Genomic DNA, 19,298 nt, shown 5'->3' on the forward strand with positions numbered 1-19,298 from the left:
CTTTGTTGTTCCCCAATCACCTTTTGCACGACGTATTTGAAGGTACATGCTGTCTATTATCTAACTAGCCTAACTTGTGCAAATTCACCGCTACTCGAGTCACCGAATCCTCCTCAATTCAGCAATTGCTCCACTAACCTTCTCATCGTAGCTTGGCAGCATCTTTCAGCTACTTGGTCAGAAATGTACAGTATCGTGAATTTCTGCCCACTTGAAATTACGAAATCGTCAAACTGAAGGGGTATCGTTAAAATATTCTTCATAAAAATCAGTGGTGCCACACCAAAGTGCATATTTGTAGCTAAATGCAATGGAGTCACTCAGGAATACTTTACAGGGCAAAAGTCAGCTCATCAGCGAGGAGGAGACACAACATCAAAAATGCGAGATGATGCGGGAGAGCTCTCAGAAAAACTGTGAGTGAGCTGCAGCCTATAAAATTCATTTTAGAATCACTGGGATAATCTTTTTCAAAATAATGTAGGCTCGCGAGTGATGTTTTTGATGGACACCATGGAGAAGATGGGATGTACCATTAGAAAAGGCTTTTTTTCCAGTATTAGCTGCGATAAAAATATAAATGGAGGGTTCCACGTGGATGACGAGGGCAAACCAGGCGTGGGTGGATATCTTTATGCAAAAGTGATGGCGTAGGAGCTGAATTGTTGCGGCTGCTTTGTGGTAGGTTGTGCTCTGCCAAAATCATATACCTGACCAAGAGTGGATGGATCGCACTATGGCACACGAGCTCATTCATGCTTTCGACCATTGTCGCAACAAAATTGACTGGAATAAATGTGAGCATCACGCATGCAGTGAGGTAATGTCATGTAGCTTGCATACTTAGCGTCAAAAAGGAGCGTTAAAAGGAGGTTGGATGATGGAGTAGATTCGCGCAGCAGCGCTTAGTGGCGACTGCAATTGGAAATATGAGTTCTTCCGCAAAAACTTTAACGTCAGCAAACAGCATCAGGTACTCCAATGAGCAACTCTGCAAGTTATTGGGCATACAAAAGCTGACTTCGGAACTGGTTCTGTCTTGTGACCATAGCTATGTGTTCGGCGAAGGGCTGCACTTTCGATCGAGCAAAATGAGGCGTGCACAGGCACGGTATGTGTAAGACTTTGACATCTGTAGTACAATTTTTTTTAGTTGGCACTGTCTTTTTTGTAGGCAAACGAATGCATCGACAAAGTGTTTGACTCATGCTACCGTGATTGGTCACCATTTCGCGAAATCCCCTAGGTAGAATGAACAGCTTGTTTGTTGTAGACAAGTAGGTAATGAATCATCCACAGAGATAGACATTTAGACATAATAGACAATAACTTTTACCTATTGTTGTTCTGGCCACTGATTGGCCTTCACTGCTACTTGTACTTATCGATGTCGGAAACCCTTTCAGCTGCAGTGCCCTCAGCCATTCCCGATGTAGATGTTGCTTCACATTCTTCGTCTTCGTCTCAGCTTCCAGTGGTTAAAAAGCGTCGGGTGGAAAGACGTGAGCGGCTGCGCAAGAGTGCTCTCTGCAAGCATTTTGACAAGCCCGGTGGATGCCCATTCCCCAATTGCAAATTTGCCCATGGCAGGTGCGCCACTTGATGCCAAATCTATGTCTCTCAATCAATACAAACTTATTTGTTTGGGGATAGAGCTGAAGTGAATGATAGTGACACGCATTCGGTAGCAGCTCAACGTCGACTTATTCGCGATCAGGCCATTCGACGCGCCGAAGAGCAGTTTCAAACTTCGGATGCAGGCGCTGTCACCTCCAAGCACAGAGGCACAATGGTAAGATGTTTGATGCTTGAGGTATTTGTAGATGGGACACTAATGACTGACAGAACAGATTGAACGCTACTACACGGAAATGTTCTCATGTGACACGATGAGCAAACCTATGGAGGACCAATATGTGCACATGCACTCTAATCGTCTGTGTGTTGTGGGAGTAGCCGAATCTCATCCAATTATGCAGGAGGAACTTCTGAGCGTTGAGTTCGCGCAGAATGTGCTCGAGAGCCGCGTGTCTGGCAAGAAGAAAAAGGGTGGCCGCTTTATGCAGCCGAACACGATGATTTGCAATCTTAAGAGCAAAAGCGGTAGAGAATATTCACTTTATAGCTGTATTCGTGGCTCGTTGATTGAAGTGAATGAACGTCTACTGAAAGATCCGCAACTTATACAGCGAAAGGTTAGTTTGCTTGTCATGATATGGTTTTTGTCATCACTGAGTGCTTTATCTCATGTTAACGCAACATCAACTGCAGCACCAGTCCGATGGATATCTTGTCATCATTCAGCCAAAAAAGGTCGAGATTGCTGAAATTCAGGAATCCCTACTCTCAAAAGATGAGTACAAGCAGTTTCGCGCCATCTCAAACACGATTGAAAGAAACAAACATACCAAAGTGACCCCAGATGAAACCTCGGCTGATCATCTGTGCGAAGATGAGGTGAAAAACGAGTCGACGCACAATATTGTTGAAGGTCCGACATGCGATTCTGTGAAAGAAGAATCAATGTCGGAGGGTGTGTCAATGGATATCTGAAAGAGACTGCACTGCACGTATAGCAATCCACAGTAATGCTAGTACGATTCAAGATACAGCAAACAGGAGTTAATGTAGCAACACATACACAGCGGTCATGTTGTCCTCCGACAAACCGTGGGAAAGCAGAGCTTAAGCGCGCTGACCAAGTCAATAAATATGATTAACTTGCTCTTGTTGCTCAGTGCCTACTTCAATCGTATAAAGTATCGATACCATCTTTGACATAATCATGAACGTCTCATTGATATTTTTCCTTCGTAAGCATTTGCTTATCATACACAGCATAGTTTCTCACCTCTTTGATCAACTAGGACTCGCAACGCATATTCTAAATGGCTCAAATTGCATATTTTTGGTAGCATCTATATTTTAAACTTCTGTGTACAATTTGCAGTAGTAAAGAGATCAAACATGTCTCTTTCTCCAACAATTAAGTCACCACTGTCGATAGCTCTTTCACTGCAAGTACAAGCGTTTAAAAATGGCTACAGCATAGTGGGAGCGATGTCAGCATTTAGCTTTGCTGGCAGTCTCGATTGCAATGTTCTTATAATGGTTGTTCTAAGCCTGATCTGTGTGGTTTAGCGTGCTGCAGCAAAGATTGATGTTATTAAAAGCTGCCTGAAAGTTATAGTTAATCACTTAGTACTAGCACTTGTACTATTCAGTATGCTACTGAATAGTACAAGTGGCTATGATATGAGTAAAAGTGACAGTATACTTGCGATTAAATTTTTTGACCACTGGGCAGTTAAAAGTATTTTTCCTAATTTTATAGGTTATCGTATTCTTAGAGTCGGAGAATATTGTTTTCAGCATTGTTTAGCAGTCTCGAACCGGCATAAGGCTTACTCTGACACCCTCGACTCATGTATGATGCCGAATGATTGTTTTTGTCGCAAAGTTGAGATTTAGAGTTCTGGCCACTGAGGGTAATATTGCGTCCTAGGGATCAACACGGAAAAGCAGGTTAATTTTACAAGTTCTTCAAATTTTGTTTGATAATCCATCTATAAAGATAATGACTCACAACTTGTATGACACGAATCTTATCTACGACGGCTTCATTATATTAGTAAAACTTTGGATGACCATGAATTACTTTATAATCAGAAAGAACTCTCCTGCTCAGGCATGCTTTGTGAAGGCTCAAACTGTCGTTCGACATATGTCTCAGATGCCGATTTTGAGTCACTACCGACTCGATCATACTGTGGCAATTTGTCTGCGTATTTCGTTTCGAATTTCTATATTTTCCTGAATGCCACATTTTATCAGTATTTATCTTATAAACTTATAAGGGTATAGCGTGTTTAGGATTGACAGGAAGGAATTTATAATTTTAGTTGTGAATTTGTATCTCGCATGCGATGTACTGGGATCAGTTTGCTTAACATCAGGGTTTCCGTCATTCACATTGCGTCAGTCTGTTGCTGGCAAACAGAGTAAATCCTCGATGTCACCTTCTTTCACATAGAGCATAAAGAGTCACTTTTACAATCAGCAATGAATATCGCATTACCCGGGGGAGTTATGCTGAAAATACCCCGTAGTTTTCTTCCTGTTCTTGTCATCATTAGAACTATTTTTGCAAATCGAGGGTGAACTGCACGACCGAGGACGCATACTTCGTTATCTCTAGCAAAAAGCACCTTTTTTGAAATACAATAGATTGCACATCATATATGTGGACGTGAACATGTTTGATTCTCCACAAAAATGTCTTGAATTTGCTCAATATAGCGCTGGCGTAAGGATAAGAAATGTAAATCATGCATTCGGATCTACAGCATTATATGCCCATCGAGATAGCGCTGTACTTCTCCCAGGGAAGCTAGTACTATACAAATCTTTTATAAAGTGGAGTCCTATCTGACACAAAGTGGCTTCTCGAGTAGAGATTTATATCAATAAAATCGCTGTAAAAAAGTATGCTCAAACATACCGGTAATATGAAGTAGTCTACATTACAACAATGGGATGGAAAGCCGTAGAGTCAGAAGAGTACGGGAGCTCGTCGCCCGCTGTGCAGGCGCATTTCCATGCTGTACGTGCCGAAAAAGCCTTGCGTCACGATGATGTACGAGTTAATAAATTTTTTTGACCAATAAATCCCGCAATTTCTGAATAAGATGACGATCACACTTTATGCAGTACATTCAAGCAGAGAAGGAGGGTCATTTGGCAAGCGAAAAGTTTTTGCAGGCGGCACAATGTGTATCAGACAAGCGTACAATTGATGCACTGATGCTGTTGGCCGAAAACTACGAGTACAGGGCCAAAGTGGCGCGAGCTAGAAATCCTTGCCCGGTGAAAACGGAAGATACGGTCAAAGAACATCAAACGGAGGATGAAAAAGAACGAACATTGGAACAACAGCAAGAATTAGATGTGGAGATTTCCGACCCGCTAGATGCACAGAGGACCGAGACACAGCTAAACGTTGCGGCTGCGGAGATAGAGGAGCTTTGGAGGCGATTGAATGAGATTGGACTGACGAGTCCCGATTCGACAGACAAGGTAAACTAGACAAGATCAAAGATTCGAAAAGTTTTGCTGATGCTGAAACGATATAGAACGTGCTGATGTCGTCGCGGCATTTATCGTCGTCGTTGGGTGATTCATTTTGTCTGCTGCCGGCAAAGGGGAGGTGCGGCCTGGAGTTTGACGGAATATATCAACGAGTTAAATGCTCATAAAGGTAGTTTTGTGATGAAAGAAAAACGATTGGAGTGGTGGCGACTGCCGTGGATGGGGGTTCGACGCTCAGGGCAGCGGTGGCGTCTAGGATGAGGAATCAACGACAACGGTCCACCATGATGTGGGAGCTCCTGCCCTGCGTATGAATCTAATGCTCTTTGTAAACCTTAGGCTTATAGAGCAGCAGCTTGGCAGTAAAGCACCTGTCGATGCGCGAAGTCTCAGTAATACTCTAAAAGATGGAAACAATTATACATCCCAGCGGGGTCAAGACGGCCAGACATCGTTAGGAAGCGGTGAAAGGCTAGGCGAAGCTCAAAGAGACTATGAAAGCTTACTGGAGACTGTGTCGAACCAAAAATTGGAGATCGTTCGGCTTTTAAACTCGGTAAAGGCTCTAAGTAGCGAGAATACTAAGCTCGTGAAAGTAAGTTCAACGCTTTGAGTGTGTATGCTGTTGTATAACCGTGGAGGTGCTGTCATATGTCACATAGGAGTGTGAGGCGATGACAAATGTACAAGCTGAGAATCTCAAGATTCGTGAACTTATGGAAATTTTCAAAAAAGATTACAATCAGAAGGTCTGTCGGCTTGAATTATATTTTTAACGCCATAGCATCACGCATCTTCCTTTTAGCTCGTAATGATCAAAAGGGCTCTTGAAGAGTGGCGGCGACAGCAAAATGTTGTCGCTCAAGCACAGCAGACCAACAACACGGCAATTGGGTAAGTGAAATTCTGTAGAATTATTCGCACCTTGTTAGCCTGCTCATATTACCATCATTAGTGGTAATTTGGAAAGCAGAATAAAGATGCAAGAGGAAACGATTGCCAGACTGACGGAAGAAGCGAAAATTAAGGTATAAACCAGCTGGTTACCGTTTATTGCTGTCAGCTTGATATGACTGAGTTGATTCTTGGGACAGGATGATCGCATTGCTAAATATGATAAGTGGTACAAAACATTAAAAGCTGGCGCGAAGGCGAAGCAGCTCAATCGAAGTCGTGATAGTGGAAACGATACCAGCAGTTTCAGCAGCTCAAGCGCTTTTGTGCAGTATGGTGATGGCACTCTCGTCGGTTCCAGTAGCTCTTTTACGAACAGCAGCAGCTTTCACAACGACTGTTCAGAAGACTCGGCCGACAGCACATCAAGCACGTCACGTCAATACAGTCGCCCTCCTGCGCACCCCAATCGACGAGCTTTGTGATAAGTCGGTAGCAAATTGTATCGACGTCGGATCAATTTTACGATGGCGTAAAATCATAAATAACACTTTTTAAAAGACGTTTGTTTACATAACAAATTGGTAGATTAACGTGACACACGTGAAGGGATAAATTCTCGTTCATTGCAGTTCAGGCAGATCTAGTGTGATTGCTTTAAATTCATAACTACTTCTCAGCCTTAATCAGGATCTCTTGCATTCAGACCGCCGAGCACGGGCCTTAGCTCTGGATATACTGGAGCACCAACGACTGGCTGCAAGCTTTTGTCGGCACTTAACACTCACAATAACAACTCCGAATCCTATATCATTCCATTGAAAAGTTAGTCAATACATCTGTGACTTTATCAAAAGCTTTGCAAAAATTGTAAAGGTAAAGCCAACTCTTGTATATAAAATGCAACTCCATTCAGGCGAGCTCCTCGGTAGACTAAACCTCAAATGCTTTAAAAAGAATAAAGAAATCGACTCTCCATCGCGCACCTAAGAATGAGGGAGATATCGTCTGTCTCGTTCGTTTCCGAAAAAAGCAGCGGGAATGTGCCTAAAATCTCACTCACTCAGCTTTTGCTGATGATCCTAACCAAATTCTATTAAAGTCAGCAAAGAGCACCTGATAATACTCCTTGAACGGGAACAACCTGTTGGAAAATCTTTCGTTTTGTCTCTTTTCAATGTTGAAGTCGTCACTTTTGGCAAGCTGGGCAGAGTGCAAGATATATTTTTGAGTATTTTATTGCATTAAGCACTCGCCGAAGCGAGATACTTAGAAGCCAAACAAACCACTAAGTGGCATCTCAGCCTGCTCCCGAGCAAACGTCTCAAAGTACTGATAAATGATAGTCACGGCCAGCAAAATTCCAGTACCAGAACCAATGGCGCCGAGAAGGTCAGCAACCATTGTAAGTGCGCCAATACACATACCACCAAAAGCTGCTGCCGTAGGAATGTAGCGGTTTAGTACGTGCACGATAGACGAGTCACGATGGCCCTTCATTACCATTTGTTGGTCACGAAGCTGCTTGGCAACATCACGAGCTGACGAGCCCGAAATTTCAATCCAAGTCTTCGAGAAGAGCGCACACGAACCAAGAATAAAGATGACGTAGATGACAAAACGAATCGGGTCGTACAAAATTTGAGCCAAGTTATGGGGAGCCGACATGTAGTATGCAGCACCACCGACAGGCACAGTCTGACCGGCACCACCTTCCATGTCTTGCCATACACCAAGTAGACGTACGAGAAAGTTGCCGCTAAACTTCCTGTAGAGCAATTGCGAGATGAAATACAGGTTAGATACTAGCGCGGTCTGCAAGATGATGGGCATGTTTGACGTGTAAAAGAGCTTAATGGGGTACGTGCCCTGTTGGCCGCGAAGCTTTTGGTACTTAACCGGCAGGTCGACACGGAAGCCTTGGAAGTAAATGACGACGACAAATACAAACATTGTGGCCAAAAGATTGGTAATGTTTGGCAGGTTTTGACGATAAAAGGCTTCTTTAAGTGCGCGCAGCTTGTCTGAACGAGTGATCAACAGGTGAAAAAGAGCGATGATAGCACCCTCAAACTCAGTACCACGTCCAGTGTTAATGGTCGTAGGAGAGAAAGCCTTCCAGACGATGTTCTCGCAAATGTTAGTGGCGATAAAGAGCGAAATACCCGATCCTAGTCCGTAGCCTTTTTGCAGCATCTCGTCAAGAATAATGACGAGTACACCAGCGCAAAGCAGCTGCAGGATGATAAGAATTGCGTTGAAAGCGCCAATGTCCGAGATATTGCCGTACATACCAGAGACGACGTAGGCTACAGCCTCACCAAGGGTTATGAGAATGCCAAACAGCTTTTGCGCTCCACTAAACAACGCACGATCCTCTTTAAGCGATTGGTCAACTTCAATCATCTTGGAGCCAGCAAGGAGCTGCATCACAAGACCGGAGGTCACGATAGGACTAATTCCTAGCTCCATTAGCGTTCCACGATTCGAGGCCAGGATCACACGCATCCAATAAAGCGGGTCCGACGACTTAGACGTCTGGATGCCGTAAAGTGGAATCTGGCAGCATACGAGGAAGATGAAGAGCGTGATGATCGTCCACAAAACTTTCTCTCGGAAAGGAATCTTGCGATCAGGATGCGCCACTTCGGGCAGCACGCACATGACAGGTCTGATCAGGTGCAAAAAACGCATCTTGATTTCAACCTACTTATTACTTCGAATTTCTTTCAAGAATGAGAGATCGTCCGCCGGAGGAGCAGAGCGCGACACGTATCACCCCTTGGTGGATCGATACAAATATCAAGGTAAAGAAGTGTCTATACATATACTAATACAAAAACGACACGAGAAGCTATATTACAAGTAGATATAGCTGATGTAGCAGGAAATCGTAACATACAGGTATATTTTAAGTTACACTTTGCTATTAAAAGTCGGCATCAAAATCATCGTCCACCCCTTCAACGACTGCAACCTTCTCCATCGATCTCTTTACTTGAGGCATTGTAGCCTGTTGGTCTGGCTTACTTTCCTTTGGCAAGGTTGTGGCAAGTACGGGCTTTGTGCCGATAAGGTTTTGCAGGTCCACCTCTTCTTCCTCTTCAAACTCGGAGTAATCGTCAATCTTACCACCACGCATCAGCTGATCGCAAATATAATTTGTGTGAGTCATCTGCGCATCATGAGCAACCTACACACCTTTTCAGAAAGCTTCATGGGTCTGGAGCTCATGGACATTAGTACGTCAGAGGAGAACTTCGAATGTTCTTTCAAGCTGTGGGTTAAACAAATGTCAATGCGGGAAGCAAATAAATCGTCTTAACATTTACTCAGACATACCTTGATGATGCAATGCCAAAAACTTTGCTTTTTGGTGCGCTTTGTTGATGTAGGAACGCTGTTTGTAGCAGCTGCGAGGTACTAACCTTGCCTTGTGCCTTATCGGGTTTTAAAGGCTCTGGAACGGGTTTCTGTTGCTCTTGCCATGATGAGAATGACAGTTTTTCAGGGATGGCAGAGGTCATTTTTCGAAGGCTTGAGGCCTCGTTGCCACCACCTCCTTCCAATGTTGCTGTCAAAAATTCACGGAGCTGTGGTGCATGAAATTAGGACATCGGACACAATAGTGTAGCAGCTACCCTAGTTTTGGATACCTTGCGCTGAGACCGCTGATTTTCAAGATCATGGGCGAGAAAAGCTGCTACCGACAAATCAACAAGAGTCGCCACGGATATTGCTTTCAGCTCCACAAGTTGCTTAAAATGATGCGATAATGCTTTCCACAAGTCTTTAATGCCGTCACATGATTAGTAAAGGCTGTAAATGTTTTCTCATGAAGATGAAATCTCTCACCCAATTGCTTGTCCTTGTTACTCTGATGCAATTTGCGCATCTTTTGATCATTCATGATCCCCTCGAACGATTTGAATGGAAAAAGCACTACAACTCCACAAGTGTTGGTATAATCATACAAGACATGGGTGTGACTCACCTGGCCCAAGGTCGCGTGAAATTTCTAGTATTAGCTCGAAACAAATGTCGGAACCAAAATAGGCAATTTGCGCCTTGTGTCCCCCAATTGCCATTCTACGCACAGGCATAAGTATTTGTTTGTGTCACTAAACAAAGGATTTGAACGCATACCTCATCAGCTCCCGTTTCGAATCGTAGGATGATTCGATTTCTCTCGAGCCGTATATGTTGTCTCCTTCAGCCACACCTTCCTCAACTCGGCTTATTAGAGCTTCTAATGCTTTCATTCGATCCACCGGCGACAATTTTTCAGTTATCGAGGCGTATGAGTGTTTCTGTCACAATGGCTTGATTAGCGCATTTGTCAACATTACCTACAAGGTTGTCGACATACCTCTCCTTTCGTTATGCTAGGAGCCTCCCGAATACGCTGAAGGTCTTCGATTGGGCTCACAGCCGCTCCTGGATCATCTTGCTCAACTTTATTGTTGCTGCACGGAATGGTTGGATCAACAGTTGTACAGCTAGGTAAATCATAGTCGTCACTTTGCTTGCTAGACAACACAATGTTATCCCTAGTATGCTGTGTTGTGGCTGGCATTGCAGCTGATAGTAAAACTGGTTCCACGAATTCTTTGATGTTTGAGCCCGGCGGCGGCAATGATTTAATTGCTTCTTCCGAAGCTATTTCGGAGAAGCTTTTTTCTATCGTAGCTAGAGTCTGAATGGAATCAGAAGAAGATTTGGCCGTCGCGATATTGCTCAACTCTTTCGGATCATGGAATGAGCCGGCTTTGTCGTGGTGGGATATTAGATCAGACATGTGTTCACTCATCAAAATATCCAAGGCAACAGGCTTAATATCCACGATGCATTTGTTGGCTACTCTCGGGGTCTCTTCGATCGAAAGAGGACCTGTAAAATCTACGATAGCAAGCACGTCGGTGTTGCTGGATGCATCAAATTCAATTTGACTACTGACACTGCCTTTTTTTAGAGCACAAATATGCTCCTTCACTTCAGGCTCCAAGGGAGAAATTTTATCTTCTGCTTTGCAACAAGAGTCATCATTTGATATCGGCAACGGTGTCTCATTTGAATTCTCAGCTGCTTTATCGTGATATGGGTTGCCAATCGATATGATCTTTAAGCTTTCAGCTTCATCTTGATTTATGTCGTCACGGTTGTCCTCAATATGAAATGTCGATGCGACGAGCATAGCCGAGTACCCTGACTTTGACTCCTCGGCAATGTTGGCTGGAGTGCTGACCGCAGGCAACTCTTGGATGAATTTCGAAATATTCACAGGAATGTGGGACGTCGCCGCGGAGCTTGTTGCAACATCAGAACCCCTAAGCTCACGCTGATGCGCAATCTCTTCATGTCGTACCATTCTATCTGCTCTGCTTGAGAAGATCGTCTCGTCATCTTCAGGAATTGTTGACAAAGCTTCGGCAACCAAGGTAGGTACCTTTTTCAATATTTCGCATGGCTGTCTGATGTCTTTGTCATGTGTCGTACTGGAAGCGAGATTATTCTTTGTACCTAAGCGTTGAGTATCTGCACACAAATCTTTTGAGATAGTATCAACAAGTGGGCAATCGTGATCAGTCGACTTTGCGGCTACAGCCCGAGATACTTCACTATGTCCAGCATCATGTATGCTTTGATCTGAGTACTTATGACTAATTTCTGTGTATGAATTGTGGCTGACTGTCGCAGCTGAATCAAGAAATGCCGATCTTTCGTCAAAATTGCATAAGGGTTCAATAAAGCTGTCTTCGAAATATTTTTCATGAGCTTTTAGCTCAAAACCATCGTAATTTGATTGCACCGCATCCGTGACATCTGAATTTGCTGCAATTTCGAACTTTTGTTGCTGTGTGAAGTCATTGTCTTCGTACGAGTGCCTTTTTTCGAGCTCGAAGAAACTAAATATACAATTTTTCGTCATGATGAAAAGTAAATATTGCGCAAATGTTATGGTGCACGAACCTGCCGCCTTCCTGCAAAGCGCGTAAGGTATTTCGAGGCGAAAATGTCTCGGTTAACTTTTCTGCATCATGTTGCGTGAGTGTAAAAAAATTATATAGTAACTCGGGACCAGTACCTGATAGCCCTCTGACTATCTCCGGCGCTGTCTCAAAATATCTTTCCGCGTGTTGCTGCAGAATACTTCGCGCTTCCTGAGCCATTTCTTGAATATTATGTTCAACCTCAATGGCTACACGCACGTAAATCATTCAATCCTAGGACATGTATAAAGAAAACTATACCATTACCTTGGTTTGTACTTTTCGTGCGCAGAAGTATTCGCTCGTAGTGCTCATTGTGCTCTAAATTTTCAGCCAATTCCACTTCGTGTCGCTACAATATAGAAGATGTCTCGTATGTAATTTGTTGAAAGAAACGATCATTGCAAATCAACAGTCGAACCGTTTCTTTAAGCAAGTCATCTATCATCTGCTCCTTTTCAAAACTCTGCCAGGTCAAAACACTTATGTCAGCAACGCATCATGCGACGAAGCATCAGCCTCTTGACCTTCTTGGCGAGATATCTGCGTCTTTCCACCGTTCTCTTCTTGTCCTCTAGCTCCTTAAGTTTCTGTACACGCTGTCGATGCAACTGTTTCTGCCAAGCAGGATAAACCTGCTCTATTCGGCAATTGTATCTTTTTTTCTCTTTGGCCAGCAGTGCACTGCTGCCCGAGTGGTCGCTTTGCAGCTTACTCCACGTGTCGTGTACCTGCTTTTGCGTTTCATGTAGCGTGCGCACAAAGTCATCGTTACGCTTCTTAGCAGCAAAAGCAGCGCTACGTTGTGCCTTGCACTTTTTTCGTAAACTCTGCACCGCGACGGTGCTAAACTCAACAGCAGTCGCCTCATGCAGCGCCATGCGCTTCTCTATTGCCTGTCGCTGCGCTGTCCTGCCAACAACAGTGTCGTAAGCTTTGTAGATATGACGTTGTGATATAAAATAGGAGACGTCGAAGGGGCTCACAGGTCCTCGCGCTTGCGCTGCAGAATCTCCATGCGAGCCTCATAATCCGTCGACATGGTAAAGGTGCGGTAGCTTCAACGTAACCATCACTCTTTTAAGCTTGTTTTCGTAATTTAAAGAATTGATCTCATTTAAATACCTTGTCTGGTTTACTTTGCGCGCGCACTCCATCCGAGTTCAATAAGCTTTAATTACGCACCGCAATGCACATCGAGGAGATTATTTTGGATGGCTTTAAGTCGTACGCGACGCGCACGGTTGTAAGTGGTTTTGACCCTCGCTTTAACGCCATCACAGGATTGAATGGTAGTGGCAAGTCAAATGTGCTGGATGCCATTTGCTTCGTGCTGGGCATCACCAATTTATCCCAAGTGCGCGCTAACAATCTACAAGAGCTAGTGTATAAGCAGGGACAAGCAGGTGTCACTAAGGCCAGCGTAACCATCGTGTTTAATAATCAGGACGCGAAAGCTTCGCCTGTGGGGTACGATCAGTATGAGCAGATCTCGGTCGCCCGCCAGGTCGTGATCGGTGGGAGGAATAAGTATTTGATCAATGGCCACACGGCCCAAGTCAGCCAAGTTCAGAACCTTTTCCACTCTGTACAGCTTAACGTGAACAACCCGCACTTCCTTATCATGCAGGGCCGTATCACCAAAGTGCTTAATATGAAGCCACCCGAGATCCTCGGTATGATCGAGGAAGCTGCTGGCACTCGAATGTACGAGAACAAAAAAATTGCGGCTCTAAAAACGATGACAAAGAAGGAGAAGAAAGTAGATGAGATCAATAGTATCTTGGCCAATGAGATCACGCCAACACTCGAGAAACTTCGAGCTGAGAAGACCCACTATCTAAAATGGGCGGCCAACAACACAGAGATGGAAAGGTTACAGAGATTTTGTGTGGCAAACGAATACCAAAATGCACAAGACGCACTGATGAATACGGCGCACCACGTCGAAAAGATGCAGCAAGACCAACGTGCAGCAAAAGAGCAGGAAGTTCAAATTGAACAGGAGATTGAGCAGATTAGTGGTGAAATTGACGCACTACACGAACAGCGCGAAAAGAAAATGGGCAAAGAGTTTCAGCAGCTAAAAGAAAATGTCGAGAAAATTGGTAAAGAGGTTGTCAAGTTCACGACTAAGTTGAAACACTGCAAAGCTTCGATCGAACAACAAGTAAATGCTGAGTCTGGTATGAATGAGCAGGCAGCAGAGACTGAACAGGCCATGGCCAAACTTGCGCGCAATATTGAAAAGGCGAAGATGAAGGTGAATGAGGTCGAAGAATCTTTTATCACCAAAGAGGCAGCGGCAAACGCATACCAGCGTCAAATTCAGGCTTTAAATGCTGGTATGGAGCAAAGTGGAGATAACGATGAATCTTTATCGGAGCGTCTAGCATCAAAGCAGCGTGAGTTGCAGGAAAACAACACTGCGATAAAGCAAATCAATTTGAGATTAAAGCACATGGAAGAAAGCATCAAACACAAGCGCCGCGAGATTGAGCAGACGCGCATTAACAATCGCAGCATGGATGAGGAGCGTAAACACAAATTAAACGAGCTCGAGCATATGCGAGCCAAGGTCGACCAAGTCACGATAAATTTTAATCCGGATGAAGAAAGTGGCCTACATAAACGCGTTCAAGAACTTCAAGAACATATCCTTCGAGCTGAGAGAGAAGTGGATGAGATATCATCAGGTCTGTCATCCCGACTAGATTTTAAGTATACAGATCCGTACCGCAATTTCCACCGGGAAAGCGTAATGGGTGTGCTGGCTAATCTCCTTGAGACAAAACACGAGTGGTCCGCGCTTGCTCTTGAGATTGCAGCAGGAGGAAAGCTATATCAGATAGTGGTGGACAATGAGAAGACTGCCAAAGACATCCTCAAATTTGGTCGTCTCATGAACCGCGTCACAATTATCCCACTTAACCGTATTTCGCGTCAGACTGTGGATCGTCGCAAGATGGACAAGGCTAGACAGGTTGCCCATCAACAAGGTGGCAAGGTCTGGGAAGCAATGGAATTGATTCAATTCAAGCCAGAGCTTTTGCCAGCAATGGAGTACGCATTCGGCTCTTCGATCATTTGTGATACAAGCGAGCTTGCCAAAAATATCACTTTTCATCGGGAAATCAAAATTAGAACCGTGACTCTTGATGGCGATTCCTATGATCCAGCTGGTACTCTTCAAGGTGGTTCTGCCCCATCTAGCGGCACGCCTATTCTTTTAAAGCTTCACCAGCTTATAAATCGCACGCGCGAGCTCAGCGACATGCGTCATGAGTACCAAGATTGCTCTCGTTCCCTGGATAACATGAAACAGGTATGATAAACTGTCATTGCTTGCGTTACGTGCTAACCTTAATAAATTTTTCATTCAGGAGTCTGGTCACTTTCGTCAGCTTAAACACCAAATAGAGCTGAAGAAGCACGAGCTAAGCTTGCTCGATGAGCGTATTGCTGCCAGTGTTTTTGCGCAATTAGAGCGCGAGGTTGCTTCGTCAGAAGACCAGTACGCAAAGGACAAAGAGCTATTAGTCACAAAAAAGAAAGCTGTAACTCATCTGTCGAGAGAAGTCAAGGATCTGGATGCTGACATCACAAATTTAAAAGATTCACGCCAGTCCAAGATTGGCGTGCTAGAGAAGCGATTTGTGGAGGCGAAGAAAGAGGCTCAAAGTATTAGTGCACAACTTAAAGCTGTTCAGCAGGAACTGTCTGAGCTGGTTTTAGAGTTGGAATCTGCTGAACAAGAACTTGCAGGCAATAACGAAAGCGTGGCGAATATTCAGAACGAACTTGCGGCTCTTCGCAAAGAGGAGAAGAAGGTTGAGGATAAACTTGCACAAATTCAGGAAACGTATGAGAAGGCGTCGCAAAAGCTTGAGAAGCGAAGGAGCGACCTTAGTCTTAACGACCAGCAGCTGAAAGAGCTCAGTGCCCGTCAGAGTGCTCTTTCCAACAAGAAAAGTGATCTGGAGATCGAGCGCAAGAAGGCAGAGCATAAAATTTCTCGAATGGAAAAGGACGAAAACGATGCCAAGTTGACGGTCAAGAAATTGGAAAAGGCGCATCCATGGATTGATACTGAGAAGGAATTTTTCGGCCGCGAACATACAGATTATGACTTCAAACGGAAAGATCCCTCGATGGCGAATCGGCGTTTGTTAGAACTTAAAGAAACACAGGGTGTATTATCGAAGAAAATCAACAAAAAAGTCATGGGTATGATTGAAAAGGCTGAGCAGGAATATCAGGGTCTGATGAACAAGCGTCACATCATCGAAAATGATAAAGAAAAAATTACGTCGGTCATCAAAGAACTTGATGCAAAGAAAAATGAGGCTCTGAAGACAACGTGGGTAAAGGTCAACAAGGATTTTGGCTCGATTTTTGGGACGTTGCTGCCCGGAACGCACGCAAAGTTGGACCCGCCCAAAAACGGTAAGCTGTCATCTATTCGACTATCACAGCTAGCTGTTATTGACGTGTTGATTTCTTTTCGAATCAGGAACAATTCTTGATGGACTTCAAGTGCGCGTCTCGTTCGGTGGTGTTTGGAAAGAAAGTTTGACGGAGCTTAGTGGTGGTCAGCGTTCACTGCTCGCGCTGTCACTGATTTTATCGTTGTTGCTATTTAAGCCTGCGCCAATGTACATTCTTGACGAAGTTGATGCAGCGCTGGATTTATCGCACACTCAAAATATTGGTCAGATGATCCGATCGCACTTCTCGCACTCACAGTTTGTCGTGGTTTCACTGAAGGAGGGTATGTTTAACAACGCAAACGTAGTCTTTCGGACTAAATTCGTTGATGGTGTCTCGACGGTAACTCGTACGGTTCCGAAGTCGCGCACTCGATAATCACGCACAATTGGTACCTGAAAATGAAAGATTGTGTTTTGACACTATTAAAGCTCTTCGTTTGCAGCTCGAATGGTCACTAATTTAATCCCGGTTCCGCTCTATATATCAAGTTAACGCAGCTCGAGCTTTATTGAAGTAAAGTGCATGATAACTACACGCTTCGGCCTATTGTGTTTGCCAAAATCTAGTGTTGTGACTTGGGTCAACTTTTAGTCATCCCAACCTACTTGGAAAAGCATTTCCCTCAACCTGAGAGATTCATTATAGGAACACCATTTCCCGCCGGATTTGAAGTTCTGCGCTGAGCGTCCAAGGACTTGCGATACAGTCTCAAAACTCATTTCCTTGAATCGCAGTCTCTTAATGGCGAATGCAGCTTGCTCTTGCTCTGGAATCACGACAATCACCTCACAGAAACTTCGATTGGGAGTATCGAGCTAATATGTCCGTTGGATCATCTGATTATCGCTCAGGTTTTAATTTTTGAGATATTTAGGATCGTGCCCATCCTGACATAGAAGCATATCCTTCGACTTCAGCCACGTGTGTCTGTAGTTTGTTAACAGCGACAAACTCCACATTGTTCTTTCTTACTGCTTCTCCATATGACGTACATAATCGAACAAAGAGTGTAATAATGCTAGAAATAATTACATGTCAATTCTTAATACTAACTTGTTAAAGATTATACAAATGTACGATTTAAAAAGCTCCTGACATGGCAGGCGTTGGACAATCTGGTAAGTCCTTTGCATTCTAGAATCTAGCTGCAACTGCGGCTAATACCATTATCTCAAGTGTAAGCAATTTTGGTGTGCAAAATGTGCCGTGTATGTGGGTAATCGGTAATACATCCTTTATAAGGAAACAGTAATGTACAAGAGGTTATTTAAATTATATGAGTATTATCAGTTTTTGTATTGTTTGATGTATCTTCATTCTATTTACCTCACATAATTTGACATTGAAGCAGCACTGACGTTCCTTAAATGCTTACAACATTATCAAAATCGAGATGCATAGCGCGGCATGTCAGTCAGCACTGCACTTTTCTCAATAAATGAGGATGCGTCCACATGTCCCAGTGACAATGATTGATTGACAAGAACGCGCTACAGTTTCAGTAAATGATAATTATTATTTTTTAAGGGAGATTATCAGGTGTGCCTACATAATAGACTGACACGTCAAAATCGCCTTCGCCATCCATTCTCATCTAGACCCATACAGACCAATCGGACGTAGCGTACCATTGTTCTTACGCACCGTAAATCAGATCACATTGATGAGTGACCAGCCAGTAAAGGCTCTAGGTGCGTACTTAGGCATAGCGCAGACTTAATGAAAAAGGTAACGCTACTGACACGTGCATTTCTATATAGAGGGAGCGGAGCTCAAGGAAGCCATTAAACGTCAGGTGGAGTTCTACTTCTCACGTTCCAATCTAGCCAATGACGCCTACCTTGTATCGCAAATGAACTCACAAATGTGCGTCTGACAGTCTCTCAGTCTAGCGCTAGGTTGAATGTCTTTTATTTTAATGCCTGTTGTTAGGTATGTGCCCGTGGAAGTCATCATCAACTTTTCAAAAATCAAGCAGCTGACGGACAACACGATGCTGCTAGTTGAAGCTGTACAGGATTCTACGGTGCGTTACCTTTCAGTGTGGAGTCGATTTATCTGAGATTAATGGTTCCACGTAATTCGTCATTGTAGGTATGTTCTCTTAGCTCTTCTAAAGACGCGATCAAACCCAACATCAAATCTGAGCGCACGACCATAATTTTGCGTGAGATTCCGTCTTCAACCAAGCCTGAAGAGGTTGAAGCCATTTTTAAAGATTGCGGCAAAGTCATTGGTGTGCGCAGCGATGTCGGTGACACATGGTTTATAACTATGAGCTCGGAGGCAGAGGCGGTGGATACTCTATTGGCCCTACGCAGCAAAACTTTAAACGGCGCTGCGATAAAGGCTCGTCTTAAATCTGAGAACATACTCAAATCATTTTATCCTACACAGCCCGCAGAGAATGTCATTGCTCCTAGCGTGGGTGTGCCGTATGGCGGCCGCGGTTACTACGCTTCGCCTATTGCAGGCTATTACGATAACTACGGCGTCCAATACAATTCAGGAAATCCGCGATCAGCTCCTCATTACAGCTACAACAATAGCTCAGATAATGGACGGTATTCTGGCAATAATCAGCGTGGCGTTGGTGTAACTGGCCGTGGGCACAATCGTCTAAATCGATCAGTCAGCACGGGTGTACAACAGCAACAAAAGGAGCCTCGTTTTAAAAGCAATAGCTTTGATCAGCGGGGAGGTTCTTCAAGTCGAAACAACAAAGATAAGCGTATAAAGCCTGAAAAGCAGGTGAACGGTAGTAATGGAAAGTCTCCTTCCGCTACTTCATCTGCTGAGCGTCAGCCAATCTTGAATGCAGTGAATTTCCCGCCA

General features: G+C 44.0%; 7 protein-coding genes across 7 annotated transcripts in view; 5 read left to right on the forward strand and 2 right to left on the reverse strand.

The window, feature by feature from the left end:
- Nucleotides 1–310: 310 nt before the first annotated feature.
- PHALS_01373 (mitochondrial inner membrane protease atp23) lies at nucleotides 311–1,246 on the forward strand (the record flags this gene model as incomplete). Its single annotated transcript, XM_024715748.1, has 6 exons — nucleotides 311–416; nucleotides 485–618; nucleotides 686–820; nucleotides 890–973; nucleotides 1,052–1,111; nucleotides 1,175–1,246. 6 exons carry the CDS (start codon nucleotides 311–313, stop codon nucleotides 1,244–1,246), a joined length of 591 nt encoding a protein of 196 aa, XP_024581415.1.
- A 141-nt stretch (nucleotides 1,247–1,387) lies between these two features.
- PHALS_01374 (protein fam206a-like) lies at nucleotides 1,388–2,553 on the forward strand (the record flags this gene model as incomplete). The annotated part of the gene is made up of 4 exons (XM_024715749.1): nucleotides 1,388–1,590; nucleotides 1,654–1,792; nucleotides 1,851–2,195; nucleotides 2,272–2,553. The coding sequence occupies 4 exons, from the start codon at nucleotides 1,388–1,390 to the stop codon at nucleotides 2,551–2,553; spliced, it is 969 nt and encodes a 322-aa protein (XP_024581416.1).
- A 1,978-nt stretch (nucleotides 2,554–4,531) lies between these two features.
- On the forward strand, nucleotides 4,532–6,467 carry PHALS_01375 (uncharacterized protein; the record flags this gene model as incomplete). Its single annotated transcript, XM_024715750.1, has 9 exons — nucleotides 4,532–4,636; nucleotides 4,711–5,076; nucleotides 5,133–5,206; nucleotides 5,276–5,365; nucleotides 5,428–5,683; nucleotides 5,751–5,837; nucleotides 5,894–5,982; nucleotides 6,044–6,116; nucleotides 6,183–6,467. 9 exons carry the CDS (start codon nucleotides 4,532–4,534, stop codon nucleotides 6,465–6,467), a joined length of 1,425 nt encoding a protein of 474 aa, XP_024581417.1.
- A 784-nt stretch (nucleotides 6,468–7,251) lies between these two features.
- Nucleotides 7,252–8,676, reverse strand: PHALS_01376 (protein transporter sec61 subunit alpha; the record flags this gene model as incomplete). The annotated part of the gene is made up of 1 exon (XM_024715751.1): nucleotides 7,252–8,676. One exon carries the CDS (start codon nucleotides 8,674–8,676, stop codon nucleotides 7,252–7,254), a length of 1,425 nt encoding a protein of 474 aa, XP_024581418.1.
- Nucleotides 8,677–8,911: 235 nt separating this feature from the next.
- PHALS_01377 (uncharacterized protein) lies at nucleotides 8,912–13,129 on the reverse strand (the record flags this gene model as incomplete). The annotated part of the gene is made up of 15 exons (XM_024715752.1): nucleotides 8,912–9,127; nucleotides 9,184–9,259; nucleotides 9,325–9,575; nucleotides 9,639–9,772; nucleotides 9,838–9,924; nucleotides 9,977–10,071; nucleotides 10,129–10,292; nucleotides 10,352–11,888; nucleotides 11,953–12,013; nucleotides 12,068–12,181; nucleotides 12,240–12,324; nucleotides 12,394–12,438; nucleotides 12,500–12,884; nucleotides 12,959–13,030; nucleotides 13,098–13,129. The coding sequence occupies 15 exons, from the start codon at nucleotides 13,127–13,129 to the stop codon at nucleotides 8,912–8,914; spliced, it is 3,354 nt and encodes a 1,117-aa protein (XP_024581419.1).
- Nucleotides 13,130–13,596: 467 nt separating this feature from the next.
- On the forward strand, nucleotides 13,597–16,838 carry PHALS_01378 (structural maintenance of chromosomes protein 2-1-like; the record flags this gene model as incomplete). The annotated part of the gene is made up of 3 exons (XM_024715753.1): nucleotides 13,597–15,297; nucleotides 15,356–16,418; nucleotides 16,486–16,838. The coding sequence occupies 3 exons, from the start codon at nucleotides 13,597–13,599 to the stop codon at nucleotides 16,836–16,838; spliced, it is 3,117 nt and encodes a 1,038-aa protein (XP_024581420.1).
- A 1,288-nt stretch (nucleotides 16,839–18,126) lies between these two features.
- Nucleotides 18,127–19,298, forward strand: part of PHALS_01379 (la-related protein 4) — a gene marked incomplete at both ends in the record, with an annotated part of 1,193 nt that continues 21 nt past the window's right edge. Inside the window, 4 exons of the mRNA XM_024715754.1 lie at nucleotides 18,127–18,154; nucleotides 18,224–18,329; nucleotides 18,396–18,489; nucleotides 18,558–19,298. The exon at nucleotides 18,558–19,298 is cut by the window's right edge and continues 21 nt beyond it. Coding sequence (XP_024581421.1) covers nucleotides 18,127–18,154; nucleotides 18,224–18,329; nucleotides 18,396–18,489; nucleotides 18,558–19,298 — 969 coding nt within the window. The remainder of the gene's footprint in view (nucleotides 18,155–18,223; nucleotides 18,330–18,395; nucleotides 18,490–18,557) is intronic.

This window comes from Plasmopara halstedii, assembly GCF_900000015.1.
Source record: "Plasmopara halstedii genome assembly, contig: Scaffold_1548, whole genome shotgun sequence".
NCBI classification, from domain to species: Eukaryota; Oomycota; class Peronosporomycetes; order Peronosporales; family Peronosporaceae; genus Plasmopara; species Plasmopara halstedii.